Raw genomic sequence first — 27,698 nt, 5'->3', positions numbered from 1 at the left:
CGCGACGAGGGGAAAGAGGAGTTGCATGCCGAGACAAGTCTAAGACCTTGGTGATCCAGCTCGGCCCAGGGTCAGCGCTTCTGCGGCTAGATGTTGTGACAGACTGTGTTCTCTGTGCTTGAGATACAGACTCTGACCTGTAATACATCGTGAGCTCGAGTTCAATGCATATCATCACGCTCACGAACTCATCTACGGCCTTGGTACTCAGTGTAGTACTCGATGCCTGGCCGCGGTTGATTTTCCAGCACATGTTTGTCAACAACAGATGTTCAACTTACATCCCGAGGTTTCTTAGGTGAGCTGACAAAACATTGCAATAGCTCTGCGGCTTGACGGAACCGCTGTACCTAAGGGAAGATGGATACCAACTCGGTTCACTACAGAAATTTCAGACCAACCTCTATGTCCTGCTCAGTGAACTTCCTGAGCAGCTCTTGGTTCTCGCGAGAGGTGTCTAGGAACTGTCCTGCGTATGAAATACGAGTTTTAAATACAATAAGCACGAGCATACCTGTGTCCTGACCTCGTCCAGCTGGCGCAAAGTTGACTCTTGGGCATCTCTCGCTTGTTCCAGTTGGACAACCTTTGCTTGCTGAGCTTCGTTGTGCTCTGAGGCTATTCTGTCCAGTTTCGACTGAAGTTCGCTGCAAAGAAGTTGCGATGCCGCGAGATTGGACTCTACACCTTGCAGCTGTTTTATTGACACGAGCGTTGGTAGTCGTTTCGGAAATCGTGACAATATTCACCATTGTATTCTTTATCTCAACCTGACGCTGCAATTCCGTCGTGCTCTCATGCGATCTGATCTTTGCCCGATCGTTAACCTCGTCGCACTGGGCAGAGATTGTCTCACGTAGGCTGTTAGCCTGTAGGCGTACATCTCACAGCCATCACGCAGACATCGAGTAGTTACTTACCTCTTCAATAAGCGCAATGGTCTCGCTTGTGCTCTCGGTGTAAATGTGCTCGAGTTCTCTCTTCAGTCTTGCGTTGTCCTCTAAGAGGCGCTCGTGATGTCTCATGAGTATTTGTTTCTCTGATTCCTTCCTTGAAAGCTGTCGATATATAATGAAGATATGACTAGGACCATGGATGACAGGGACGCACCTGACTGGTGACACTTATCACTTGGCCGTTCAAGAAGTCAATCCTCGATTCCATGACTTGTAACTTCTCTACAACGTCCGCTTGCATCAGCGCCACAGCCTCGGTCGCGCTTTCTGACATAGAGTTCTTGATGTCCTGACATTCTGATTCCAACTTTGCACTGAATTCTTTCAGGCTATTTCGCTTCCATACGGCACATATCATTAACATAGATACGAAATACTCGGCAAGACACTTGCCTCCTCTTGTATTTGGGCAAGAGCCTTCCGTAACTTCAGATTCTCCTCCGTGACCTTGAGGTAAAGTCGAGCCTGTTGCACCTTCGCTTCCCCGTCGATTACGATGTCCATGTCTAGTGGCAACAAGAGGCGCCCAAGACCGCCACTCTCATGGAGTGCTACCGGCGACCGGGGTCCTGGAATTTGATTTCCGTAAATTTCTCCCTGCAAGCGCAAATCCTTGAATTGAGTTCCTCTACCTTACATGCTTTCAGTTTCTGTGCACCTGAGATGTCGATTCGATAGACGAGGCTATGTGGGTGAGGAATAGGAAGTGCAGCTCTTCGATGCTTGTCCCGTCTTGGGCTCCGAGTCATCCCGCGATCTAATCTAATCTGTCGCTGCACTGTACCAGCCACTGTGACTGCGACTCAACATGGATTGTGCATTATAGAATGCAAATGGATGGATTGGCTGTATGACATAACGCCGGTGAGTTGATTATAATATTATTCTACAAGTCTTTCCTCGCAGCGAGGGCATCCTCAAGTCAGCAGTGATGATATCGAGGTCCAGCATATAAAGCAATAAAGCGGTGATGCGAGTGATCAACTTCAATAGGAGGACCCGCTCGCAAATTGGCGAGGTGGTATACAATACTCAGATCGTAGGCAGTATACTGCGTGTGGAGCGACCATTACACAACAAACATATTCTACAGTGTCAGATTAATGTGATTAGTATATGGTGGTCGAGAAAAGATGCGAAGGTACTGTTGAAAGGAGCAGATGGAGAAAACTTGAGTCATAGACTTACGAGTATTCGGTCTGGAACCTATTCCGACTCAATGCCAGAAGATGATGATAATGATGAAAGGTCATCACTGTCATTATCAACGAGCCCGGCTGTTGGTATCTGCTGTGTCGAGGATATACGGCTCGATTTTCTCCGTGTACTTGGTGCTGGTACAATGATCTTGGGCTTTTTGATCTGGGATGAACCTCTTACTGCATCGGCGATGGGGGCATCCTTCCTCTTCTTTGGCACAGCAGATGCTTTCATGGTCAGAGATGTGAAACCTCGAGCTGTAGCTATAAGGTCATCAAAGAAATCTAGATCAAACTCGATGCATTTGAGAAGGATGCAGGGAGCGAGCAATTGTCCATCCTGGTACTTGTTGTAGATCTCGGCTACGTTTCCGTGATTTTGATGTTTTTCCTTGATGGAGGTTGTCTTCGAGTATTCATGCCTGACCTGATAGTGCAAGGGAACAGTGAAATATGAGAGAGAGTAACAGGTGGCGGTGAGTGAATGAATGCACTTTGTCTGGCAGTGTATTCCACTCATCGACCGACAAGGGTTCTACCCGGGAAACCTCGTACTTCCCACTATACTTGAAGCGACCGCCGTTACCAACGAATATGTGCCGGATTTCCGGCGTATTGAATCTCGCCTTGTCTTGTCCCAACCCAACTTGCATATACCCATGTTTACCAGGGCTTGTGGGTGACCATGGGTTGTGATCCATTTTTGGGCAAAGATATTCGTCGACCTGCCATCTAATCGCAAGAGGTTTTGCGCTTCCAGTTATTCTGGAACCAATAATCAGAACCTCAATTCCAGATGCTCACGGGGAGACCAAGCTCTCACCGAACGACCAGACCCTGCATACTACCGCCCAAAATCTGCGACAACATAGTCTTCGTGAAGTAGATTTGCTCAGTGCCTGCAGGCAAGGCAACAGGAATCCCCGGTAAACCGTCAAGGATATCTTGGCGACGCTTCGGCAGTGGAGACGCATGTTCAGCCAAGTCAAAAGGCTCTTCCACGGTTTTGTCGGCTGTAGATGTCCTATGGCGTGCAGGATGCCTGTCTCCAGCAACATCAATCGGTGACATGTTCACGTAAGAGGGAATTATAGACATACGCCGAAATGCTTTCCGGCCGTGCATTCGTAGGTGCTGCCACCGCAAGCTCAGATGGATCGACGCCAACGCACACGGAGCGATATGTTGCCTGTGCTGAGAGTTGGCCTTCGACATCCCTGAGATGAATTCCATTTAAATTCATGTGTCTCAGCCGCTCTATCTACGCATTTCCAGCCGACCAGAGATAGCATCCAGGTTACATGCTTACCTCGAGTCGTTGTTGATTCAATCTTTCCATAAGTTGCTGATGTCCAAGCTATGCATGATGTATGACGAGCGTTCGAGACAATATGAAATGTAGTAAGACGCACTGGTGGTACCTCGTCCTGTGATTGACCTGAGATCGCGAGCTCTGCAGATGTGGGTTCCTTGCATGGATTGACGTCTGATATCGCACTCCGAATGCGTTGTAATTCAGCTTGACTCTCTTGAAGCTTCCACAGCTGTCAGCTTATAACACGGTACAAGCATGGAGCACGCTCACCATAATATCCTTTGATTTCAGTCGAGCCTGAAGAGAGTTTACTAGCCTATTCAGAATGTCGAGCTGTTCTCGAGCAGATTGCTCCTGCTCCTGCAAAGCCCTCTGTAGGTCATTACGCTGTCCATGAAAAGAGCATCAGTGTCATCATTGAAATTTGGGAATTTCTGAACAACTCTTACTTCCTCAGCAGATGCAATGACCTCATGAGAGCATTTTTCTTGCAATTCTGCAACCTCCCGTCTCAATCTGACGTTGTCCTCAAGCACAACAGTGAGCTGTGTCTGAGCCTTGTCATTCTCGACCTCCTTTTTCGCAAACTACAGGCCAAGTGCAGCGACGGCGACGCAGCAGGCGTAGTAAGGTGTTCACTCACGTCTTGTTTTAGGGCGTTCAAGTCGTTTTGAAGGCCTTGGATCCCCAAATTGGGCGCTGAATCCGAGGCAACTGCACCCGCCTTTGAACTCCTGCATTCGCTTTCTAGTTCTGTTATACGTTTCGTCAAACGGTCGAGCTGTATGTCGGTGGCTGGTTTACACTAGCGAGCTATCGTGGACCAAATGTTGCTACGTGCCTGTTCCCGTGATTGCTCTCGCTCTTTGCGTAGAGCGCAGCTCTCCCTCGTGAGTGTGAGAAACAGCGTTGCTTGTTGAAGTCTGATTTCCTCATCAAAGAATGCATTGTCAGTTGGCATACTCCTGGTACAAAGTCGATGTGACCGAGGCGCGATGGATTATGGAAGGTACGTTGCGAAGGGCCGCCACCGACGCGTCGGGTTACCAAAGAGACGTGACCATTCTGCGTCCTACTTAGGAACTTAGAGACGCCCAATCATAAGCCTGCAATCTGGCGCTAAATCCACAACAGCTCCGTTACCCAACAATGACATAACTAAGCTAATATGCAATGACTAATGGTAAGAGCAGTAACAATCTAAGGTGTCGACACCGACAGCGTTTTCTGCATCTGCATCTAATCAGAGCATGAAGGTCAAGGGGTTCTCCAGGTAGCCCTTGAATGCCGTCAGCCATCGAGCACTGACCGCACCGTCAACGGTTCGGTGATCTGCGCTGAGCGTAACCTTCATGATCTGCGCCACCTTGAAGCCACGGTCCTCTTCTGGTGCAGGTACCAGTATTGGCTGTGTCGCGCCGATAGCAAGGATACACGACTGGGGCGGGTTGATAATGGCCGTGAAGTGTGAGATGCCGTACATGCCCAAGTTTGACACCGTAAATGTCCCACCCTGGCATTGACAAGGTCAGATACTTCCTCAGTCAATGGGGAATGATTCGAAATTACCTGATATTCCTGGGGCTGCAGCTTGCCATCTCTCGCCTTCTTGGCAAGTGCTTTGCTTTCCGCAGAGATTGTGGCGAGACCCTTCGCACCCACGTCTTTGACGATGGGTGTAATGAGACCCGTGGGAGTAGCGACGGCGAGAGAGATATCCGCCTTCTTGTACCTAGAATATCATAGGATGAATCAGCACCGGTCACACACTAAGCAAAATAACACGGTGACGTACTGCCTGATTACCTCTCCCAGCCACGCAGAGTTGGCCTCCGGAACGTCCGCCAGGGCAAGAGCAACAGCCTTCATAATGAAGTCGTTCACACTCAGCTTCGCGGACTTGTCCTTCTCGCCCAAAGTCTTATTGAAGACCTCCCGCAGTTTCACCACCTTGTCCATGTTGATGTCCACTGTGGTGTAATAATGTGGGATCTCCTGCTTGGATTGCGTGAGACGGGTGCCGATGGTGCGACGCATGTTCGTCACAGGAGTGTCAACATAGTCCGGGAGAGATGATGTTGGCTGCGGGAACGATGCAGTAGAAGCGGCGCTGGCGGAAGGCTGGTACTTTTCCACGTCCTCGCGGAGAATTCGGCCTTCCGGACCCGAGCCCTTGACTTTCGCAAGAGGAATACCGCGTTCGAGCGCGATCTTCTTCGCGATGGGAGACGCGAAAATGCGGTCGCCCTTCGGGATCTCGGGCTTGGTCTCCGTCTTCGATGAGGGCTCGGACGGCTTGGGTGCAGACTCAGCTTTGGGAGGTTCAGGCGCTTTTTCCTCCTTGGGTGGAGGTGGTGCCTGTGCAGAGGAAGCCTCAGACGCTATTTGGTCCGCACCGGAGAGGTCGTCGCCCTCCTCTGCTACGACGCCAATGATTGCTCCTATGGGAACGCCCTTGGCACCATCTTGAGCCTATCGCAGACGGGGGTTTAATATACAAGCGAAGACATAAAATGTGCATAGGCGTACGATAATCTTTGCAAGAATACCATCATCCTGGGCCTCTACGTCAATCGTCGCCTTATCCGTTTCCTGTGACGCGCGAGCAACGCCCGTGAGTGCATACATATGTAGTAATGAACAGAACATACGATCTCCAGGATGACATCACCCGCAGCGAAAGACTCTCCCTCCTTCTTCTTCCAAGACGCAATGCCACCCTCTGTCATTGTCGGGCTCATTGCGGGCATGGTGAATTTTGAGAGCGCATTTCTCCGCGCTGAGACGTGCAGACCTGGTCATGACGTCTGCGTTAGTAGGGCGACGCGACATGAGTACCGTTCGTGGACGCACGTCTTGTGAGAATGCTGCGGGCGAGAGCAGAGGCCATGGTGGACAGTGACCGGGATGGAGGCGAGACGGGGCGAGACGAAGGACGGAGGATGAAGATGAATGACACGACCAGGCAAACAGGCACAAATCCGCTGGCGACGGGCCGCCGGATTCGGCAGCTCTCGGGTGCTTACACCTCCCCACTTCCCCAGCTTTTCTCATTTTATCCCTCGCTATTCGACCCACTTGATGTCGTCCGACTTGGTTTTGCCTGGCCAGCCAATTCCGCTACCACGGGGCCCCGTTCCTCAACTTGCGGGCGGCATCTACTCCAGAGATGGTCATGTAAGAGCAAGCCTTGTCGGTGTGCCGCGCTATGAAGGATCTGTCGGTCTCCTCTCTGTTTCACCCATGGTACTCTAAATAACTTCGTCGTGGCTTTTCCGTCGTCTGTCCTTCGTTGTCGCCGCGAGTATAGGCGCTGGCAATACCGCGTACGCGACCGCATCCGCCATCGCCTGATTCCACCGTGCTCGGCTTTGTGTCGCGGCTGTCTCCTCAGCAAGCAGTATTGTCCATCACGGTTGTTGATGGGGTCCCCCTTCCACCGGGCGAAGAGTTCACTGGCGTGATCCGAGTCCAGGATGTCAGAGCGACCGAGAAAGACAAGGTTAAGATCGCTGACTGCTTCAGAGGCGGAGATGTCGTAAAGGGCTTGGTGGTAAGCAGCACGCCCTCAAAATTTGGGTCGACTATCTGCATCCCTAGATAGATATCCTTGGGCGATGCTCGAAGCTACTATGTGACCACCGCACGGAACGACCTTGGAGTCATATTCGCTACAAGCGAGGCAGGTGAGTATCTACTTGCAGTTTCTGGCGCTCGGGACGCCGATAATAGATGTAGGGGTGACAATGGAACCTGTTTCGTGGCAAGAGATGCGATGTCCAAGAACAGGCAGAATCGAAAAACGCAAGTGTGCAAAACCAGAAGGACTGTAGCATCTACATTGCAGCCTTCATCAGTCCTTTGTTTTATGTATCGATCTGCATGCCGTTTGTATTTCTAGAATGGCTCTAGAGCCATGACAGTGGACGGCCTCGCCTACCAATGGACCGCTCTACGTCCGCATCCCATGCATCTGCTTGTTTACTGCTTTCCTCGTGATGCCTGCGTCCTCACCAGCTTTGAACACAGAATGATCGTCATCAATCTCACCTATCTAACTGTTAACGGCTAAGTAAGTAAGGAATTGTTTATCATGTCTGGGACGAAGAAATATGTCACAACAACCCCGAGGAAGCCGCAGATTGCGGCGATGATGAACGTTCATCTACGAGCAGCGTATGTAGAACCATATACTTTCTGCATGAATGTTCCTGGATATCTGCGTGCCAGCTGCAGCCCCATCTTGCCGATGAGAGCAGACATTCGTGAAGTGTTCCTTTGATGGACGAGTCATTAAAGACAGGCTGAGTATGATAGCTACCAAATGCACATGCTCGCCAGTTGAGCGGACGTTGAGCAGACGAGCACTCCCTAAGGCCGGCCACAAAGTTGGATCATTGTGCTTGCAACTCGGCAGTAGGAATAGCGGCACGAAGGCATGATACAGATATTTTTGAGGCTTTCATCGCTCGAGCAGAAACTGCAATTTCAGAGGGCTACTATAAATACATGCCGATCGTCCCGATCACAAAGCCAGGCCCCTGCGTCTGAATATGGTAATGCCCATTATGCTCCAAAGCAGGAAATATGGAACCAGATGGAAGCCTGTTGGTAAAGGGAGACAGTGCGCCTGGAAAGGGAACAGCGCGTGGCGTCTGGACGACAACTGAACTCTCCGGCTGACCCATCTCACGGCATTCGACTCCCTCTCGTCTCTGGTTCTGGCTCTGGTTTCCGCCCCGGTTCTCGCTCTGTGTTGTAGTCTCTGCCATGACTGCTGTCCTCCAAGCCACAGATGTGCTAAGGAAAGACAAAAGCATGGCTGCGTTCGATGACAATGCAATCAAGTGAAGCAGTCGTGCTTGGCATGTATGCACGTTGCTGATATCCCCCCCAGCTTTACTCCTTCGACTGACTGGAAGGTGAAGTATTTTGAGGTCGCCGATATGCTGGCAGAAACTCGCGCCGAACTCGATGACTTCCACCATTCCAGTAAAGAGTTGGAGGAGGAACTTGAGAGAGAATTGGAGCGGACCGAGAAAGCGCAGCAGGACCTGAAGGTGAAGGTAGCCAGAGCCGAGCAGGAGAGGGATGAGTGGAAGGTGTGTGTCGCCCTTGCATGTATGTGGCCTTGCTGCTAAGGGTCAACATTGTAGGCCAAATTCATGTCGCTACAAACGACGCACAATACCACAACCACTTCACTGCAACGCGAATTGGACACGTTGCGCGGGGATTATCAGAGGATCAAGATTCAACTCCGGGAGTTGGAGATGGGCAATGACGATTTGGAGAGGAACGAGCGGGCGATCGCATCCAGTCTCGCAGATATTGAAGGGAAGTATGCGCGGGTGCTGGAAGAGAAGATCTTGCTCGAGCACGAGCTTCTAGATAAAGCAAATGTTGAGGAGGAGAGTCAACGCTTGAAGGATGAACTAAGGGGTATGTTCATCGGCAGTATATGCGCTCAGTGTTTACGGCTTACGCTCGCAAAGATGCCAACGAGGAGATCAATATCCTGAAGGACCAGCTGGGTGCTGCTCATGCTCGTCCTACAACTGCTACAGAGTCAGGCTCTTCTGCACCATCGTCTATAGTATCCCCCAGCACACCATCTGTGTCCGAAGACAATCTCCTCAACATTCCTATTCCGCCAGATCTCTCCTTGACTGATTTATCTGCCGGGAAAGAGAGCCCAACGAAAGAGTCGCCCTTGTTCACCACTCCTCGCACCGCAAAGTCGCCAGGCGTCCCTGCATACTCGCAGAGTCCTTCAATGCAGCGACTCGCCCAACACCTTCCTCGCACTATGTTGTCGACCCCACCTGGGGGAATCTCAGGTTTCTCCCGCTCAAGTACCGTCCCATCGCTCTCGTCTACACCATCTCGCGCGCCAAGTCGGACACCTGCGCCTCGTCCTGCCGTCAGTCGTAATACATCAAGCACCAATTCATCGAATACGACGGGCAGTGTTCCGATGACGGCGACGAGGAGCAAAGGCGTCCAGATGGTCTCCGAGATGCGGGCTCGTGTGAAAATTCTGGAGCAGAAGATACACACGCGCGTTCCGAGACTGAGAATGGGGAGTGTCACCAGCCGGGCGGGCGCGAACTCAATGCCACCGCCACCGCCGCCGCCACCGAAGGCTGGACCCTCGTCGGCCACTGTATCTCCTGCTCCGTCCACTTCTTCTTTGAGATCCACCAGTCATGCTAGTCATGCCAGTTATGATGAAAGAGCTGCGCATGCCCGATCGAGACGGCAGAGTATCGACCTGGACTCTGAGCCAATGCGAGCGCAGGTTGGGGACGCGTCAGGGTGGGTGCTGATCATGGAAGACTCGCCCTCGCCACGCAAAGATAAGGACAAGGAAAGAAGACGAACGTCAAGTCCTACTGCACCGTCATCATTCAAACTGCCTGCGACTCCTCCACACGAATCATCCCCGTCGGGCATTCCCAGGGCTCCGAGCGCAATGTCACAGAGCGGAATGCAATCGGGAATCCGTCGGCCCACGTCGCGCCTGTCGGTATCTACAGAAGGACGGAGCAGTGTCAGCACGAACGCGACGTCAAGCACCATCAGCTCAATCCCAACTCCGTCCTCCCGCCCGTCCACTCCAACTTTCCTCCCCATTCCAACGTACGGTGGCGCCAATAATGGCTTGAAGGTGTCCACCGGATCGGGGTCTGGGGCGTACTCACAGCTCAAGCGGTCATCCCTAGGGTCTAACCCGCCGCGGTCGCCGTCAATGTCAAGCCCTGGCATGCACATTCCACACGTGAACGTCAGTGTGCGGCCCACGTCAAAGTACTCAGTGCCGGGGTCGATGTCACAGAGTCGGATAGGCAAGCCGTTACCGACCGGGGGACGGAGGAGCACCGGGGATGCTGATGACATCGGAGGCAAGAAGAGAGATCTATCGCGCGCGCGATCCGGAAGCAACACAGCGTTTTTACGGTAGGAATGGACTCTGATGATCATACCGTTTCCTCTATCAGTTGTGAATGTTTTGCGTTTCCCGGTTTGTGTCAGTGCTCTCTTATGTTGCACGGACGAAGCCGTGTCTGATCATCCCCATTCGTTACCCCAGTCAGCTTGTTCTGCCGCCTTCTTCCCGCGACCTCGCTATCATCCCCAAGTATAATGACTGACGAATCGTCCCTCCCGAGGTTACGACACGGCCGTGCCCGTCGTCCTGCGTTCGTGGCTGTACACTCATGCTCTTTTTATAACCATGACACTATGATGATATCCGCCCCTAACGAGAAAACCCACATCACGCTCATTCTTGCCGTTGTGTTACCAGCTTCTTTATTTTATTTTCCACCGTCCGTTTCCTGTAGCTTCCATTCATCGGCTATATCATCTATCGACGGCTACTTACTACAACCTAATATTGTCACGTACGTAAGCGCGACAACACGGTTTGCACATTAACTCACACTCGCGAGTGTGCGACGGCCGCGCGTCGAGCGCATGCCCTTTCGGTGACGGATTAAGCAGGGAAAGCCAATGATAATTTGAACCCCCTCTAATCGACGTGTACAAAGACAAGTTCCGGGTATATACATTTCAAAATGTCTGACGGCGCCTCGTGTATCCCAAGGTAAAGAAAATATGACGTCATACGCTGATGCTCGAGACGAGTGTCACTTCGCGAGGAGGAAGCTGATCTGCCTTGTCTTGGCTTCCCTCAGATGAATCGTCGCATGGCCGTGCACTCGCGTCTGCATTTCCTGCGGATCTGAGATCGCGGAGGAAGTCTTGAACGCGCTTGATCGCCTCGACATGTTCAGCAGGCAAAGTCACCGGAGACGACTTGGTGTCCACACCGAACGGCCCGAAAAGACCGTCCGCGAGGTCGCTCACCGTCTTGACGGTGATCTCAGAGAGGTGCTTATAGAGTGTCTGCTCTCCGCGCTCAGCGCGAAGGCTCAAGAAGTCCTCCAGCGCGGAGCACATGTCCTCGACGTCGTCCTCGTGGCATTGAACGGACAGCTGCTCGATGGGCGAGTCCGCGAGCGTCGTGAGCGTGTCGACGACGTTCTCGACGGGGAAGAGCGGCGTGAGGTGCACCTTGCGCAGGCGATGGAGGGGCGGGGTGTCCGCGTGGCGCGCGTACTGGAACGTCTGCGGCGTGAGCGCGGTGTTGAGGGCGAACTCGTCGACGGTGTGCCCAACGGCGCCCATGATGCGCTCCGTGCAGACGCGGTTGAAGTCGAGCGACTCGTGGTAGCACGAACCGAGGTCGAGCACCTCGAGCGCGCAGTGCACGGGCGTGCACGACCACTGCGGGTCGCCGAGGTGCGTGTCGCGGATGCGCAGCTTCGTGAGCGTGGGCAGGCGCAGGAGCGAGGGCAGACGCAGCTCGGCGCCGAGGAGCGGGTGGTCGGGGATGTCCTCGTCGCCGGCGACGATGGGGATGAACGGGTATAGGCCGACGAGCTCGGGGGCGTGGAGCGCGGAGCGGGTGACGCGGTCGAGGGAGAGCCGCGTGAGGTTGGGCACAGACGCTGCAATGGAGACGACCAGGCGCTCGCTCCTGTGTGCATAGCTATCAGACGAGACGCGCGTTTAGAAGGCAGGACGAGCACTAACAATGGGGATGTATCCTCATCGCCACAATGATTGATGGTAAGGCTGGTCAGAGAGCGAAGCTTGGCGAAACACGGGATGACAGACTTGGACAGGGAGCTGGCGAGGCCGAGGGTCAAGTCCTCCAATTGGGGACACTGACCGAGGAGCTGTGACACTGCATCTGTCACTCCGGGGGGTGGTGCTTGAGTAGTGGAGCTTTTGGTACAGATGTTGAGGCGCCTGATGCACTGATTGTACGACTGGGGCACACTGGACAAATATGTCTGGAGGTCCTCGCTGCTGGGTATTTTCACTTGCTGCAGGCACGATCGGTGTCAGGCTGTGAGAGACTTGCGGGCTAGAAGAGCACTCACTCTGAAGATAGACGGGACACATAGGGTGTAAGACTCGCGATTGACCATTGCGAGAGACTGGATGGAGTCGAAATCAAGGAGATCGACTATGGACAATTTCATTTCGGCGGGGAGGCCATCCCAAGCACGGAGCGCGGTGGTCATGGTTGTGAGAAGGGGGAGTGGAGGTTGTGAGATGCTGTGTGTGGTCGGAGGAGAGTGGGGGTCATGATCTTCGAAAGCGAGGTTTAAGAAGGATTGAGGATCCGACGAGCTCGGTGGAAGAGAAGAGCGCTGTGGGCGCTAACAATGATGTTGTGCCCGAGCGAGGGTCCGTGATGGCGGAGGCGAGGTCAGCAGGCGCCGGCGTCGGACACGAATGGGTCCATATGCAGCCCGAGAAATCTCAGCGGCTCCTCCAGGATTTGTGTCACTACGCCACCATCAGCTTTATGCCCTCTCCTCCGACGTCCTCGTTGTCCATCCACAGCGATCTAGCATCCCCGACTGCCCCGGTCTAGGCCAGCCAGCTCCCCTCAGAAATCCAGGCTGCGCCGCTGCATCAGGGCTATGCTCACAAGCACCGCTGTTGCAGGATCTACCTACGAACCCAGACATATCCAGCTCTTCTCCATATGTTCTTGCGCCGGCTAGTACGGGATAAGACGGGTGTTCCAGCGTCATGCTCTGTTTGACCATCAAGCCCCCCTGGAGCTGCATCAGACCTAACAGGTAGGTCCTCTACTATGCGACGCGGGATGCTAGCGATGCCAATCACGCGAGTGATCCTGGTTCGCCGGAAAATACCAAGAGGTGCGTTGGTGCGAGTGCACTACCTTCAACGAGCAACTTTGCTGACATTGATCCACTGACCATGACAGCTGTGGCAACATACCCGAGGTGTAGCATATGTCGGAACGCGACAAATGCGCCCATAATACTCCGCTCGCATGGAGCGCTGGCCGGGCCATGGGCGCATTTACATTGTCCCACTTTAGATGATACATGACTGGTGACCATGACAATGTGCCCTGCTCCCCGGCTCACTCCCGCGACGCACTAACCTCCGGGAACCCGGACGCTTTCCGACATGACGTTCGTCAGTTTGCGCCGTCGGCCGTCGGGCTTGCGACATTTCATGCCCACCAAGCCCGTGTGGAATTGTGGAAGACTTTGCGCCTGTCATCACTGCGCACGCCAGGCCTCGAGAAAGCCGGACATCGGTGCGGAGATGAATGTATTTTGTGCATTGCAGGCGCGATGCTCCCGAACTCTAAAGATGATTCCAATGGTGAAATTTCGCGCCGCTGATCAGACGATCTGCTTCTCCTGGTCACTCCTCAGCTGTATAAGCTCTATCAGCTAGCGGAGGGCCGTTCGCAAAGGCAGCTCTCGCACGGCCTGCACTGCACTGGTCCTCGATCGGGCAATCATCAAGATCCGTTGGACACATCTTCTGAACAGCCATGAGGTCGTGAGCGAGAAGCTGCTGTGGATGGGAGGAAGAAGCCCGTCAATGATTGATGGGCACATCTCGGTGGCCTCGCAGCTCTATTCCGGTGCCCTCGAGGCGCCCTAGCCAGCGTCGCAACTTTTCGACCATGTTCACCGTCTGATATCATTTATTCCGGCATTATCTTCTGTAGGTTCCTTCAAGCCTTGACACGCACGTTCGCTAGTCTACGTCTATCATGCGTTGCCAGCCTCACAGCCTATAGTTGCATTGTTTCGGGCCATCTGCGTCTTTGGTTGGATTGTCCGCTCTAACCCCTCACGATTGGCGTATTTCATTCTAGGTGAGGTGCTGTATGACGTCTCACCCCGTCCCGCGCTCGGCCTCACCGGGCGGTCGCGCGAGCCCCTATGGCTTCGAACGCCGACTGACACTGTCTTCGGGCAGCGCCTTAGAGATGCGAAGGTCCCATCAGTATCAGGAAGATATTCAGGTACTCATAATATCCTGTGAAACCAGCTACAGCACCGCATGCAAAGATGGCGAGCCTGGTGTTCATGTGGATACCAGCCTGACATCGCTTGCTTCTACGACGCCCATATAGGTATTATTACACAGATAAGCGGAGGCGCTTTCGCGGAGAGCGCTGCATGGAATGTACGGTCATGATCATCAGCCTGCTGCCTGCGCCGTGGTGAGAGCGATTCTGGCCACTCCGACTCTTGGTTTGCCATTTATACCTGGTCTGAGAGCAGACATCTACCGCCGCACGTCTCGCCTGTCGGTCGTATTGTGCGTGCGGACCTCTTACGTTGCAAGCATGACATGCGTGTCTTCGGCGTCGCAGCGAAGCACCCACCTCTCAGATATACTACCCGGTCTATGCTGCATTGTGTCGTTCTCCCTGCCTTTCATATGATCACCTACGCTCACACGATGCGCATGGCATATGAGCGTTAGACGTGTGCCTTTATTCCTACCCAGGCATATGACGTCCACATCTCGCGCCAGAGATGTGGTCTCTGCTCCGACGTCCATGCAGACACACACCAGCGCTCCTTCAATGACTTTCAAGGGTCTATTTCATACAAACTACTTGTTGATACATGTATAGTTCTGCTGACGAGCTTGTGGTATGATGCCAATATATCACTCGACGGTAACCGTGGGACCGGACGACGTCCCCGGAACGATCCATCGAGCGCTGTGAAGATGTGCAAGGAGTCATCGGGACAAGAAAAAAGGGACACCCATGAAACGGAAAAGGTGCCCCATATTATGCGGGTAGAATGGTTGTAGGATGGTATTTGACTCTTTCGAAAATGCGGAAGAGACTGATGACGAGGTTGAAGCAGTACATGAGAAGGCCGACGCCGACGAGACAGATCATCGCCAGCTGGTCGTCGCAGATGTAGTCTCCGACGGTGCCTTCGCTGCCAGTGACACCCGGGATTGTCAGACGAGGGAGCTCGCTGTACCATGCAATGCTAGAGAAGGAGGCGCAAGGGATCAAAGAGGTGAAGAAGTTGTCGAAAGAGAGTGCGAGCGCCGCAGACCATGCACAGATGAAGACGACCTCGATGAGGGTATATGCGAGCTTGCTGGATGTGTGCCAGAGGCCCACAGGTCGGCCGAAATACTCGACCTGAGCATTTTTCAGAAGTCTGTGAATGAGAGCGCATACAGCCGAGGTAGAGCACGCACGTATATGGCTATCATGACGTGAACCAGGGTAAGGCAAGCGAATATGATGATAATAGTCCTGAGTAAACTGTCACCAATAGTGTGCCTCGGGTGATCAACCGAACTCACGGAGAAGAACCGACAATACCCATGATGCCGTTATGGCGTTCAACTGTGCGTATGCGAATAGCGACGGCAAGCGCGGCGGTGGTCAACGCAATGTTAATGAAGCGGAACAGCTTGACTTGTGTGTTAGCACAAGTGGTTTCACTCAGTAAGCAATCGACTCACTAATGGAACATATGGATTGTATATCATGTATGCTCGGATTCTCTTCCGCCTTCTGGCCCATGAGTTGAGTTTCTCATTGTCGTCATGATGGACACCTGTCGGCGACGGCGATTCCACGAGCTCATCTCTGGAACGCTGTCCCCTGCTTGAGAAGTCTGGAGGCCTAGCTGTCCAGGGGGTGTCCCAACCCGGGGTAACATTCTGTGCCAGTGTGTGCGGCTTGCTGTGAGGGGGGATATCGACGTGCAGGGGGTCAGCAGCGAATCGCGGCTGCTCCGGAGGACAAGGGGTCTCTGGGTCATTCGCCTGGCCCGTCCCGGGACTGTCCTCTTGCGACCGCCGATGGTGCGTGACACCAAGCCATGGTATGGACAGCGAGCGGTCCCATTCACGCAAGCCTTTCCGCGAGGGCGCTCCAGAGAGTGGAGTGGTCTGCGAGAGATTTGGCCGGTGCCGTGTGAAAGCCCACCAGCGGGAAGGGCCTGGGTCTTCTGGTATGGAGGTGGAGTCGTAGGAGGTGATGTCGGACGGCCGCGGACCATTGTCGCTGGCTCTGAGCGTCGCAGGGTTGGAATCACGTTCGGTTGGGGATGGTGGTTCATCACGCGCCCAAGCTGATCAGTGAAACAGGCTGAATTCTAATGGCAAAGGGTCCGAGAATGGGACACACACGCACGAGGATAGGTGATCACGGTGCGGACGGTCGAGGGGGCTGCGCGAGAGCTCCGGACGCTGTGGGACTTGTCGAAACTGTTGACGGAGGCCGAGGACTGACCATCCGAGGTCATCGCAGGAGGAAAGTTGCAGACAGGAGAGCAAGGAGAATGAACAAAGGAGGGGCTGTCTCCTGCTGCTGCGAGAGAGCTCGATGGCTGCGTTATGAGAGGCAGCTGCAGCCGGGCCCATTGCACTGGCATGTGCCGGCCATCTGTTCTCCTCGGGTTCTCACGCAGCCCTTACGCGGGCCTTGCCTTTCACGTTCACCATGGACGATCTCGACGCCATTCCTTCTATTTCCTCTGGTGCAGTCGGCTCTCGCTTTGTCACTCAATCGGAAGTCGAGACTGCGAAAGCCCGCCGCGACGAGCAGTGGCGAGCGGCGTATGCTAGGTTGGTTTTCAAACCTGGGTCCCGTCCGTTTCTCATGCTGCGCTTCCAGACTTGGGCAGGAGCCACCGCCTCCTCCTGCAGAGGACGCCTTCGATGGCCGCAGCCTTGCGGAGGTGAGTCCGCAGTTTTTGGCTACCTACGTGCTGTGCTAAGACTGCCCGCCCAATCTCCAACCCCGTAGAAACTGGCTGCCAACAGAGTAAGCAGCAGCCCTTGCGAGCGGGGACGTGAGTCTCATGCGTTCTAGGCAGCCAAGCAAGAAGAGTGGGAGGAAAGGAATAAACTAGGTATGTAGTCCCGTGCCTTTGCGTTCGTTCAACACTGATACGACCATAGGCAACCAGTTCCGTGCACTTGAGGAAGATGAGGTACTCTTCTTAGACTCCATAATGGAAAAGCAACGAGAAGAAGAGCGTCTCCGCAAGGAGATGGATGGCGAGGAGCTCAAACACTTTCGAGAGTAGGTGTCTCCGCTCATGGCAGAATATTTGGTCGTCCTGAATCACTAATCAGGGCCGTCGCGGCTCGAGAGACCGCAGCAAGTAAACCTGCTGTGCCGACAGCCTCCCTTCCCGCACCCGCTGCCGTGAACACCGTAAAGGGCAAAGTACCAGCACCTCCATTAGGCAAGAAGGATGCCAAGAAGTCCCTGAAAGGTGTTTTGGTCAAGAAGAAACCAAAGGCTACCCCGACTGCTGCGCCGCCATCCACTAAGGAGAAAACCAAAACATCCGTGGCACCCGAGACCAAACGAAAAGATACAGAGGACAGCGATTTTGACGGGGAAGCGGAGCCTCAGGTGAAACGGCGGAGACTTTCCGAGGCAGATACGTGAATCCGTGTGGCAGTTGCTTCCTGTTTAGTTCTCTATGTTATATGACTTATTTCACGGGTTATTTCCAGAGGGCTCGGCGTTGTGCTGGTGATTTGCGCTAGTCGACCCTTGAAGCACGCACATAGGAGGCGGGCACCTTCTAACGCTGATACAAGACCTCAAATTATACACTCCCGCCATCTTCATCAATTTCACGCCCCAAACGTTTAGAGGCGGGTTGCGCTTGTGATCGAACATCACATCTATGCAATGCATGGCCCTTTAGTACAGCGCTTATGCGCAATCGATGAGCTTGCCGTGCAGCAGTGAAGTCTCCTCAGGGCCGTCTCAACGATATTGTCTCCTCGTGCCGGGTTCATCGGCAACGTAGGAGATATATAAGCCTTCTTGTCGGTTTCCTGATCGTCAGAGCCTCTAGTCCTCCAGTTGCTTAATCATGGCTCCTGTTACTCGCTTTGCCGCTTTCAAGTACAAATCTGGCACTACGGATGAGCAGAAACGCAAGATTTTGGACGGTCTGATCCAGCTTTACAAGAACAACGAACACATGATCAATTATGGACCAAGAGGTAAATACACTAGCAGCATCAGCGTACACGCGAGGGACTGTTGCCGCACTAATCTAGGGGGTCGCAACAATAACCCGGAAGGCCATGACAAGGGTTTCGATGTCGTTTTTACCGTTCAATTCAAGGTGTGTACACATCTGCATCGCAAGAGATTTCGGGATTATACAGACCTTGTGTGTAGTCGAGAGAGGCTCGTGATGAGTTCATTCCGGACGCAAAACATATTGCATACAAGGTGAGAACTGAGTCCTCGGCATATGTGCTATTGAGCTCACAGTGGCACGTGGCATACAGATGTCAATATTGGACATGGTCGAGGATGCGCTTGTCTATGACTTCGAGAAGAACGATTACGGGTACTAGTAGATCAAGAATCTGTCTGTTCCCTTTGCTTCGAGCTACGTGACCGATATAAGGCATTTCATGGTGGATGGTTGACGCAGACGTCCACGACTGAGGTGGTCAACTTCTCCGGCATCCAGGTATGTGTTTACGTGAAATGGTAAGCTTACAGCAATCCCAGAAACGATAGACCTCCCACGCAGATTGTAGTCTACGGCGAAAGTGGAGCAGCAGAGCACGGCAGCGGCACAGAACCTCGCCCAGCCATCGCTTTGTGGCTGGACCGTCTGTTATCATCCCCAGTGCCTCGGGTTCCTCGTCGAGTCGCATGAGTCCGCTACGCACATCCTCTTCCTGGTTGTCACCACTGAAGGGTCTGATGACGATGCGAATAATGATGAAATTGCCTGCTTCTCCGATGAGCATTTCCCCACTCCGCCCTTCTTGTAGATCCTTACTTGGTAGTGTAACGCATTTGCAGCCATCTTGCAGTGGCGCGGTCAGAAACTCCCCGAAGCTCCGGGGGATCTGATAACACACACAAATATTCCCCGGATGTCTTGTCGACGTAGGCGCACGCCACATACGTGACTGCCACACAAACTCCCTGTTCTGTAGTCGCTATGATGATGTCCAGTCGGCGCACGAGGCAGCCCGACAGCGACAGGTCCACGAAACCTGGTGCGGGGCTCCCGTGCACACATGAGAAGAATGCGACCGCATGCACTGTGTGCCCTGCCACTGTCATAGTAACGCACTGCGAAGAATGTTCGCCATCAACACTTCCTAACCTACATGCCTCTGCACTGCACCTCAAGGCCTCATCTGTCACACCTGCATGCTATGGCCGCCACCCACCGGTTGCTCGCTACATATGTGTCCACCACGTCAAAGAGCCCATGCAATGTGCTACCGATGATGTTCTCCACGAAGGATATTCTTGGAGTCCGACGTGTCCCTGCACGCACGTTGACCGTTGAGCGCAAACCGGCCGTCCTCAAGAATTTCCTGACTCCCGGGAAATGGCGTCATTCACATTACAGTTTATAGATTTCCCGCGTAGCATTTGACCGTGCTTGTAGTGAGTTCTGAGATCAGATTCAAGGTAGTACAACGGAAATTATCGTTTGCTGCGTGCAGGATTGAGATTATGTCCAACAGGTTGTCCGGAATAAAGATAAAGATACTACAGTAGCGAGGACTAAGCAATCGCAGTCGCAATTGCACACGAATAGCATCCGCCCAAATACTCTTCATCTTCTCGTTACGGGACTCGGAGTGGGCGTCCACCTCACGCGATTCAGGTCTTTGTCCTTCGGCTTGGCGTTCCCTTCCCAGCCTGCTATCCTACCCATGGCCTCAGCTCTCCGTGCCGCGGCTGTCCCCATGGTTGACCTGTCGAGAAGTCGTTTTGCCGCGGGAGTCAGCCCACCCTCTGCTCTCCTTGGGGTCCACGAAGGCGGTGCCATAGATCCCTTCGTTGCACTTCCGCCCACAGGCGTCCGTGATATGCCCGATATACCCAGTAGACCCGCTTTCGCGCGCAGGCTTTTCGACGCATTCGTCGAAAGCCTGTGCGATAGTCGCTCGCGGGGGGACGGCTCAGCAATGCGAAACGGTGTATTTGGGGTTGCCATGGAGGAGGACTCCATAGGGTCGTCTGACTGGGACAAGACGCGAGGCGTTCCAGTGAGCGTCCCCCATGTTACGAGCTGTTTGACTGCTTGTGGGCCGAGCTCCGAGGGGGTTGGTGATGGTATTGAGGGCACGAGCGAGAAGCTGCCTGTCGTAGGTGATTTTGGTCGGTCTGTGAGCTGCTCGTTAGTAAAGTAGCACTAAGAGTCAAGATGGGAAAGCTTACAGGGTGTACCGGCAATCGCTGCGTCAATTCGACTTCGAGTAGGGCTTGGAGGCGCTGATACAGGTCTTACTGAATCGTCTTGTTCAGGTAGCCGGGTGCTACCATGCTTGATTGTCTTGGGTGCTCCCTTGACCTCAGCCGCTCTTTTTGTCGCAGATGGATCATAAGGTGATACGTCTGCGTCTGGCGGAAACATTAGAGAATTTCGCGTCTACTCGTACTCGATCAGTGGATATGATATGTGGGTGAGGCATGCAAACGCACCTTGAACCTCCAGCCATCTACACCGGCAGCTCGAGTGTCCTTCTTGGGAGCCATCACATCAACTACATTTTCTTCCTCGTCTCCCAGAACCGTCAGCACGACCTCCTTGCCTTGTTCGTTGTGCTCTTCGTCGCCAGGCCCACTTGGTTTCTCCACCTGCATAGCTCCGTTCGAACTAGCAGAACCATCTGTTAACAGACCTGCGGGAGTAGGTTGCTCAATCCGGAACTTCTCCTTGACCCCTGTAGCTGTTGGAGCCTCAATGAGAAGCCTCTCCCTTCCCTCTAGCATCTTCCCCCGCTGTTCTTCGACCCTCTTCTGCGCATCCCACGCCCATGCCCACTTCTCTCTCCGCTTCCTGTTATCGTCGTCGAGAATCTGCGTAAAACTCGAGTTATCCTCCGAGGTATACTTAGACTGGAAGTGGTCAAGGCTCATGTCGGTCTCATAGCGGGTTCGCTTCACAGGAGGTTCTCCCCGGGGAGTATGTATGGGTGTGTCAAGGGGTCCTGCGCGGTACGGTGTTTGTGCAGGAGTCTCCCATGGCCGATCACGACGGGTCATCGGCGTAGTGAGCTCCTCAATACGGCGTACGGAAGCTTGAATGAGGGCTGGGTCGTTGGTGCGCAGGGCATCGAGGTAGCCATTGGTCGCATCGAGATGGACAAGAGAAGGGAAAAAGTCACGGGCTATGATATGTGACAGAGCTTCCGTGTACTCATCCTCTTCGAGGACGACTTGGCGATTAAGAGAGCGGGTCGGTTGTGAACTTGAGGACGCAGTCGGTGTCGACATGTGTAGTAGAATACAGTACTGGTAAACATATGTAGACGCCCATGGGAGATGTGGCGCTTGTTTAGCGGCACAACAGTTTCCCATACGCGTATTACATCAATGCCTCTGTTGGAACAACGGTGCGACGGCGCGGGGCGCGTTTGTCCACGGGCTTAGCGATGCCCGTAAGCCGTAAGGGACAATCGCGTGCGGTACCAGCCTCCTAAAACCAGCCCCACAATCGTGTTCTTCACTCCTACATATGAGAGGCCAACTTAGTGTTATATACGAAAAAATAAAATCACGTGATTGATCCGAAAGCGAGAGCACGTGAGAAGTCAGAATAGCCGAATAAGAGGAGGACGAATGCTACACAGGGAGGTCACGGTACTCAACACGGGCGGACTTTCTGTCACTCCACCCCAGGTTAATAATCGATGAGTCTGGGTGGAAAAGGTACGGGCGGACTTGAGCCCATCAGCACCTATCTCTGCCACAGCACCAAATTGACGGGCGGGCTTGAGCCCATCAGCGCACATCTCCGCCCCCACACGTCAGTGACATGAGCCCCGGGCGGAAATCATCACCAAAGCACGTGCCGCTCCTGGTCAGGTGCTAGCTCGCCACATAATGTGAATAATGCCTTTATATGGACATAATTATTGGTATTTGTGGAAAATAAAACAATTTATGTATTTGCCCTCGCAGCCCATTCTGCAATGCATGCAGTGTAGTATACAAGGACACTGTTCGTAATTACTTCATGCATGCATGTTCAGCATGCATGCAGCCTCCTGCTCTACTCACGAAAATTGCACCATCACTGGGCACACATGCCCACCACCCGCTCTGTTAGTTCAGCTCGCAGCCTGTGCATCAGGTCGCTGGACCTGTATTAGAAACACTCACTCATTAGCAACCACCTTCAATACACAATCACCATATATTAGGACTCACCAGTGCTTGCACCACCCAATCTTACCATGCTCATGTTAAATGCGGGGATGGGAGGAACAGCTATACAATAATATATTGGCTTCAGTGCGATCTCTATGAGCAACTGAAGCCAGTCTGCATATGCGATTCGAGTATTTTACCTAGCAGACCTGAACTGTATAGTGAACCAAATATGAAACAAACAAAGTTCTCACTGCGCCACCGGCGCATCACCACCAGACGTCTCGTATGTCCGGGCGCCAAGGCATCAGTGTACCTGATCGAACTCCAAGGCGTCCTGCGCCACAGCTTATACTTCAACAGCTCAGCCCCACCGCGCTGCCCTCTGCAACCAAACACACACTGTGCAGATGCATATTTGCGCAGGCCCTGTGACTCAAGATGTGTTAGTATATCATGGGGGCACATGAGTTGACAGGCTCTTGCACAACCGCGAGGTACTGGCACAAACCACCAGGCGACAGGTGTTGCAAACATGAACAGGGAGCAGAGAAAAATGACGACAGAGCACCAGTCATTGCTCTGTTGACCACATTTCTTTGTTCTTATTTGTGCCCCTCCACTCTTGGTCGCTAAGTCCTTTCGATCAAGCACATTTCATAGACTTAAACACGGATCACATGACCATGCTAAACTCAGCCTGGGGCGGATGGAAAGGTGGGTTCGGCCAGGATGGACTCCGAGACGGAGTGAGGCTCATCGATATCAATATGGACTGAGATTGGACATGGGCAGAGTGTAGCTCAAATCGGCATGCATCACATGACCTTGAAAGTCTCAGCCCAGGGTGGATAGAAGGGCCTGTTCAACAGGGGTGGATAGGAGGGCCCATTCAACAGGGGTAGAGTCTCAGGCAGAGCGAAACTCATTGATGGCAGTATAGACTGAGTTCAGATCGAGGCGGAGTCTTGCACAAAAAATTATTTAGGTTCTGATCTAAAGGAAGTGCACCAACCTCAGTCTATTTGAATGTCTGGCTGTGTATAGAGGGGCTGGCATAACTGGTCGCCAAGTCATCCCCGAGCGCTGAGGTTTCAGTTCCTAAATTCCCCGCTCCTAACCCTGACATAGGTTTTGATTTATTCCATTTGTGTGAGTGCAATAATCTCATTCAGATAGGCCACACTCTTTGCAGTCTCATGCACCCACGCCTGCAAAGGCGCACGGGTTGCCTGAGCCATATGAAGGGTATACATCATGGGACCTATGTATCCAGTGATATCATTGAGTACTGACCAGGAGGCCACATTGTCGCTGAGTAGCAGGGAGACCAGAAGTTCAGGTATGTTTCTTTCATGTTTTTTCAAGCATCGGAGAAATGCTTGTAGACTGTCCGAAGAGAGGCATTGTAACAAATTATATTCTGCAGGCTATGATCTATGTAACTTCTTCTAATCTAGACACGTAGTGTCATGTAAGAAGTTGAATAGTGGATTCGACTTCTCACTTTCAATTGCAGTTAACAGGCTGATCAGGGTGTGCCGAACTGCAGCTGGAATTGCTACTCCGCAATCCAGCCAAAATAAGACCTACGTCAGGGTTAGGAGCAGGGAATAGTTATTTAGATGCCAAAACCTTAGCACTCGGGGATGACTCAGCGACCAGTTGCACCAGCCCCTCTATAGTGTTCGTCCTCCTCTTATTCGGCTATCCTGACTTCTCACATGCTCTCGCTTTTGGATCAATCATGTGATTTTATTTTTTCGTATATAACACTAAGTTGGCCTCTCATATGTAGGAGTGATGAACATGATTGTGGGGCTGGTTTTAGGAGCCTGGTGTGGTACGTACATCACACAGGGTCATTTTATACTATGATACGGGCCTCCACAGGTGATACTGTCATAGCCATGTATGATCTACGCTAACTAGCGGTCAATCATTGTACATGGATCATGCTAGTTAGCGATCCAGGTGAGTTATACATGACACTACCTCGCACCCACATTGACCTGCATATCCGCTGTGTCGCTCATGTATGGCAGTGCCTTGCACCCTGCATTTAGTGCGTGCGTGCCATCATACATGGCAACACCGGGCCTGTGTATCTGTATCTACTGCTTCGCTCATACATGACGCCGCCTCGCGCCCGCATTCAGCATGAGCACGGCATCATGTATGGCAGGGCTGACCTTCGTATCAGCTGCCCCGCTCATGTATGGCAGTGCCTTTCACCCGGCATTCAGTGCATGTGCCGTCATACATAGCGGCACTGACCTTCATATCAGCTACCCCGCTCATACATGACACAGCCTTGCACCCGCATTTTCACGCATATATGATGATGTGTCGTGCTCCACATTCAGCGCATGTACACCGTCATATATGGCAGCATCTGACCTGTGTGTTAGCCCCCTTGCTCATGTATGATGGTGTACATGGCGGCATCAGTCCTGCATATCCGTATCCACAGCTTCGCTCATGTATGGCGGCACTTCACACCCTGCGTTCAGTGTGCATGCACCGTCATACATGGCGGCACCTGGCCTTAGTGTGAGTGCACCGTTAAATGCTGTCATATAAGCAGACATGCATATTATTTACTTGCATTTTTACCAGGCCTTAATTTTCAGTATCAATTGGAGTACTTGGAATGTACCTATGACATGCTATTGTACAAAAAAACAAAATACACTGCTTATTCAAGATTCATGCCTTCTGCAGTAAGCTCCAAGTCGATAGCTATGGTATTTGACAATGGCTCATGATGGGCCACCCACTGTGGTACATTGCGCCAGAGATGCCTGCATTGATCCCACATTGTGATACAGAGTTTGAAACATTTGTCTTTCCGTTCTATTCCTTGTATTACTAGCACCCATACTGGCGCCTGTCTTAGCACTCACCCGCAGGTTGAACATTATGTAGCTTACATAATGGGGTCCGTGCGCACTTCGTACCTGGTATCGTGCCACTACATTTCTTTCTTTACTAAACACGACCACACAGACACGATGGTCCATGTCGCGACTTAGGGTCAAGCGACTGGGGAAACACAGACAAAGGATGCTGGGGGTGTTCGACTGGGTCTTACCGAAGCGATGGTGAGCTTATGCTCAAACCTAAGGCTAGGGACAAGATAATATATTAGTGAAGTAAGAAAAGGAATACAAGGGATGCTTACTGACCTAGGGACAAGAGGTCGAAACTGAGGTCCCTAGGGCAGCAGAGGCCGGCTTTATATACAGGGGAAGTTTAGGGGAGGCTGTGCGCACTGGTCCGTGCACAGCTGGTCCGTGCACAGCATGCTGACGCGGCCCCGGGGGCCGGTGAGTCAGAGAGGCTGTGTCAGCGGAGCCCGAGCTGTGCCGTGCACTGCCACCCATCTAATCTAATCGTACAGTAGATAGTGATGCGTCCATATCAGGCATGTAGTACAGAGGTCGCGGGTTCGAGCCTGCGAAAGGGAAAAAATTAAAAAAACAGCTAGACGCCGTACCAACTCGTGACAGTCCGTGCGTAGCTGGTACTTGTATAAATAGTTGTACCATTAGTCGGTCGAACCCTAAGTTCGACCTGGTTATTCATTCAAGTCTCTGCTCCTCCTCGCTTGGGGTAGTGGTCATTCTCGACTTCCTCGCTCGATCTTCAGGACGACGTACTGTCCATAAGCCCTCGCTCATCGTCTACGAGTCAGGCATCGGTATAGGAGTATAGACCGTTGTATCAAAAGGTCGAACTTTCTAAGCTATGTTCCTAGTTTTACCTAGTCGAACATCTCATCCACCATTACGTCGAACAACACAGTCAACCCGGTTCCTTTGGGACTACCAGCCCTCGCAGGATCACCGCTCCTCCAGTACGACCGAGCAGACCGCTGCTTCGTCACCTCTACAAAAAGGGCTCCCATCTACCCTCGAGGCGGCACCTGGTGTCATGCAACCGGTCCAAACCCGCAGGTCGTTGCCCATCAAGAACTCATCAACTACTACCAGAGACACCCACCCGCTCACCCAGAAGATGTATTCACCATCCTATGGATCGATGTTGAACCTACACAAACAGCAGAAAGCGTGCAGTCACCCATCAACGAACAACCACTCGAACTCCCTGAAGTTCAGTACGTTCCCATCGAGATCCCAGACATCGAACTACCACCAGCTCCACCTGCACCAACCAACGCACCAGTTGAAGTCCCTATGGCAACATTCACTCAAGAAGACATTGATCAGCGCATCGCTATCGCCCTCGCAGCATACCAATCCCAGCAGTCAACGGCCAACCGACCCCTTCGCCTCGACATCCCCGCTCCTGAACCCTTCAGTGGAAAGGCAGAGGACCTCAGACGCTTCATCCAATGCGTCCTCTCCTACTTCGTCGCCACCAACAACACCCAACTCAGCGATGAAGCGAAGATCGCCTTCACTGTAGCGCTGATGAGGAAGGATCTGGGGAAGACATGGGCGGACGCGTACTACAAGAAGTCGGCAGGAGGAGTCCAGGTCTATTCCACATGGGCAAACTTTGTCGCCACCCTAGAAGAGGTGTTCCCTGAACACGGAACGCGAATCAAGGCACATCAAATCCTGATGAAACTGCCTGAACGACAGAGGGATAGGAAGACGGCACTCTCCCTCGGTAACTACGTCACCCGCTTCGAGCAGCTGGCATCGAAGGCTCAGCTCAAGGACGCCGAGGTCAATGGCACCAACCGCGTCGAGAACGACTACCACACTCTCCATGCCAACTTTGTCAAAGGACTCCCGAAGGAGCTGTACTTTGCTCTCGCAACAAGAGTCGCTAGGGATCGACCCAACACCATGAAGGCCTGGTACGACGAAGTACGAAACGCCAACGCAGCCAAGCAGGGGGCTCTCGTCGTCACAGACACCAGGGACTATGGCGAACCAATGGATATCGACGCCGCTGCCGTCGCATCAACCTTCGCCTCCACATCGGGAGGAAGGAAATGGGAACTAGGAGCCGTTCTCAATGAGGCCGATCGGAAGCTCCACAGGGACGGGAACCTGTGCTTCTACTGCCACATCAAGGGTCACAGTGCCAAGGACTGCCGCAAGAAAGCGGCCGCACGACAAGGGGGTGGGAGGCCGAACCAGGGAGGATCTGGGAAGGACGACTTCCGCGCCAGAATCAAGACACTCTCAGCTGACGAGAAGCGGGAGCTGTATGAAGAACTTACGATGGAGGATTTTTGA

The 27,698-nt window shown here is 52.9% G+C and overlaps 11 protein-coding genes across 11 annotated transcripts; 5 read left to right on the top strand and 6 right to left on the bottom strand.

Annotated features, from left to right (window-relative positions):
* Positions 1-86: 86 nt before the first annotated feature.
* POSPLADRAFT_1030461 (hypothetical protein) lies at positions 87-1,460 on the bottom strand (the record flags this gene model as incomplete). The annotated part of the gene is made up of 9 exons (XM_024476728.1): positions 87-137; positions 185-226; positions 282-350; positions 402-464; positions 515-694; positions 750-869; positions 921-1,058; positions 1,111-1,285; positions 1,327-1,460. 9 exons carry the CDS (start codon positions 1,458-1,460, stop codon positions 87-89), a joined length of 972 nt encoding a protein of 323 aa, XP_024344200.1.
* A 702-nt stretch (positions 1,461-2,162) lies between these two features.
* On the bottom strand, positions 2,163-2,856 carry POSPLADRAFT_1042625 (hypothetical protein; the record flags this gene model as incomplete). Its single annotated transcript, XM_024478139.1, has 2 exons — positions 2,163-2,582; positions 2,650-2,856. 2 exons carry the CDS (start codon positions 2,854-2,856, stop codon positions 2,163-2,165), a joined length of 627 nt encoding a protein of 208 aa, XP_024344199.1.
* Positions 2,857-4,713: 1,857 nt separating this feature from the next.
* Positions 4,714-6,360, bottom strand: POSPLADRAFT_1042624 (hypothetical protein; the record flags this gene model as incomplete). The annotated part of the gene is made up of 6 exons (XM_024478138.1): positions 4,714-4,983; positions 5,040-5,202; positions 5,266-5,942; positions 6,000-6,062; positions 6,122-6,264; positions 6,324-6,360. The coding sequence occupies 6 exons, from the start codon at positions 6,358-6,360 to the stop codon at positions 4,714-4,716; spliced, it is 1,353 nt and encodes a 450-aa protein (XP_024344198.1).
* A 177-nt stretch (positions 6,361-6,537) lies between these two features.
* On the top strand, positions 6,538-7,442 carry POSPLADRAFT_1176209 (hypothetical protein). The gene is made up of 4 exons (XM_024488406.1): positions 6,538-6,689; positions 6,781-7,023; positions 7,075-7,156; positions 7,209-7,442. Exons 1-4 carry the CDS (start codon positions 6,552-6,554, stop codon positions 7,301-7,303), a joined length of 558 nt encoding a protein of 185 aa, XP_024344197.1. The 5' UTR covers positions 6,538-6,551; the 3' UTR covers positions 7,304-7,442.
* Positions 7,443-8,240: 798 nt separating this feature from the next.
* POSPLADRAFT_1083792 (hypothetical protein) lies at positions 8,241-9,150 on the top strand (the record flags this gene model as incomplete). The annotated part of the gene is made up of 4 exons (XM_024483020.1): positions 8,241-8,317; positions 8,368-8,572; positions 8,627-8,912; positions 8,966-9,150. Coding segments are annotated over 4 exons (753 nt in total), but the record flags the coding sequence as incomplete, so codon positions are not given.
* Positions 9,151-10,970: 1,820 nt separating this feature from the next.
* POSPLADRAFT_1176208 (hypothetical protein) lies at positions 10,971-12,568 on the bottom strand (the record flags this gene model as incomplete). Its single annotated transcript, XM_024488405.1, has 3 exons — positions 10,971-12,015; positions 12,072-12,363; positions 12,421-12,568. 3 exons carry the CDS (start codon positions 12,566-12,568, stop codon positions 11,097-11,099), a joined length of 1,359 nt encoding a protein of 452 aa, XP_024344195.1. The 3' UTR covers positions 10,971-11,096.
* Positions 12,569-15,132: 2,564 nt separating this feature from the next.
* POSPLADRAFT_1030457 (hypothetical protein) lies at positions 15,133-16,432 on the bottom strand (the record flags this gene model as incomplete). Its single annotated transcript, XM_024476727.1, has 5 exons — positions 15,133-15,501; positions 15,561-15,618; positions 15,669-15,778; positions 15,831-16,243; positions 16,300-16,432. The coding sequence occupies 5 exons, from the start codon at positions 16,430-16,432 to the stop codon at positions 15,133-15,135; spliced, it is 1,083 nt and encodes a 360-aa protein (XP_024344194.1).
* Positions 16,433-16,815: 383 nt separating this feature from the next.
* Positions 16,816-17,404, top strand: POSPLADRAFT_1128315 (hypothetical protein; the record flags this gene model as incomplete). Its single annotated transcript, XM_024483726.1, has 5 exons — positions 16,816-16,940; positions 16,990-17,053; positions 17,122-17,139; positions 17,188-17,227; positions 17,277-17,404. 5 exons carry the CDS (start codon positions 16,816-16,818, stop codon positions 17,402-17,404), a joined length of 375 nt encoding a protein of 124 aa, XP_024344193.1.
* Positions 17,405-18,211: 807 nt separating this feature from the next.
* Positions 18,212-18,707, top strand: POSPLADRAFT_1127555 (hypothetical protein; the record flags this gene model as incomplete). The annotated part of the gene is made up of 4 exons (XM_024483641.1): positions 18,212-18,344; positions 18,402-18,469; positions 18,526-18,579; positions 18,639-18,707. 4 exons carry the CDS (start codon positions 18,212-18,214, stop codon positions 18,705-18,707), a joined length of 324 nt encoding a protein of 107 aa, XP_024344192.1.
* A 1,232-nt stretch (positions 18,708-19,939) lies between these two features.
* On the bottom strand, positions 19,940-21,606 carry POSPLADRAFT_1042617 (hypothetical protein; the record flags this gene model as incomplete). The annotated part of the gene is made up of 2 exons (XM_024478137.1): positions 19,940-20,398; positions 20,902-21,606. 2 exons carry the CDS (start codon positions 21,604-21,606, stop codon positions 19,940-19,942), a joined length of 1,164 nt encoding a protein of 387 aa, XP_024344191.1.
* Positions 21,607-24,963: 3,357 nt separating this feature from the next.
* POSPLADRAFT_1051539 (hypothetical protein) lies at positions 24,964-27,698 on the top strand (the record flags this gene model as incomplete). Its single annotated transcript, XM_024480180.1, has 2 exons — positions 24,964-25,035; positions 26,253-27,698. 2 exons carry the CDS (start codon positions 24,964-24,966, stop codon positions 27,696-27,698), a joined length of 1,518 nt encoding a protein of 505 aa, XP_024344190.1.

This window comes from Postia placenta (genome assembly GCF_002117355.1).
Source record: "Postia placenta MAD-698-R-SB12 unplaced genomic scaffold POSPLAscaffold_1, whole genome shotgun sequence".
Lineage (NCBI taxonomy): Eukaryota > Fungi > Basidiomycota > Agaricomycetes > Polyporales > Adustoporiaceae > Rhodonia > Rhodonia placenta.
Note: the sequence above shows the minus strand (reverse complement) of the source record. Positions and strands in the feature narration are given on the sequence as shown.

What these genes read in the sequence shown, in the direction of transcription:
- POSPLADRAFT_1176209 (XM_024488406.1), top strand. Translation starts at nt 6,552, where the DNA reads ATGTCGTCCGACTTGGTTTTGCCTGGCCAGCCAATTCCGCTACCACGG. An exon ending in TGCCGCGCTATGAAGGATCT is followed by an intron (nt 6,690 to 6,780) that starts GTCGGTCTCCTC and finishes CCGCGAGTATAG; the next exon opens with GCGCTGGCAATACCGCGTAC. An exon ending in ATTCGCTACAAGCGAGGCAG is followed by an intron (nt 7,157 to 7,208) that starts GTGAGTATCTAC and finishes TAATAGATGTAG; the next exon opens with GGGTGACAATGGAACCTGTT.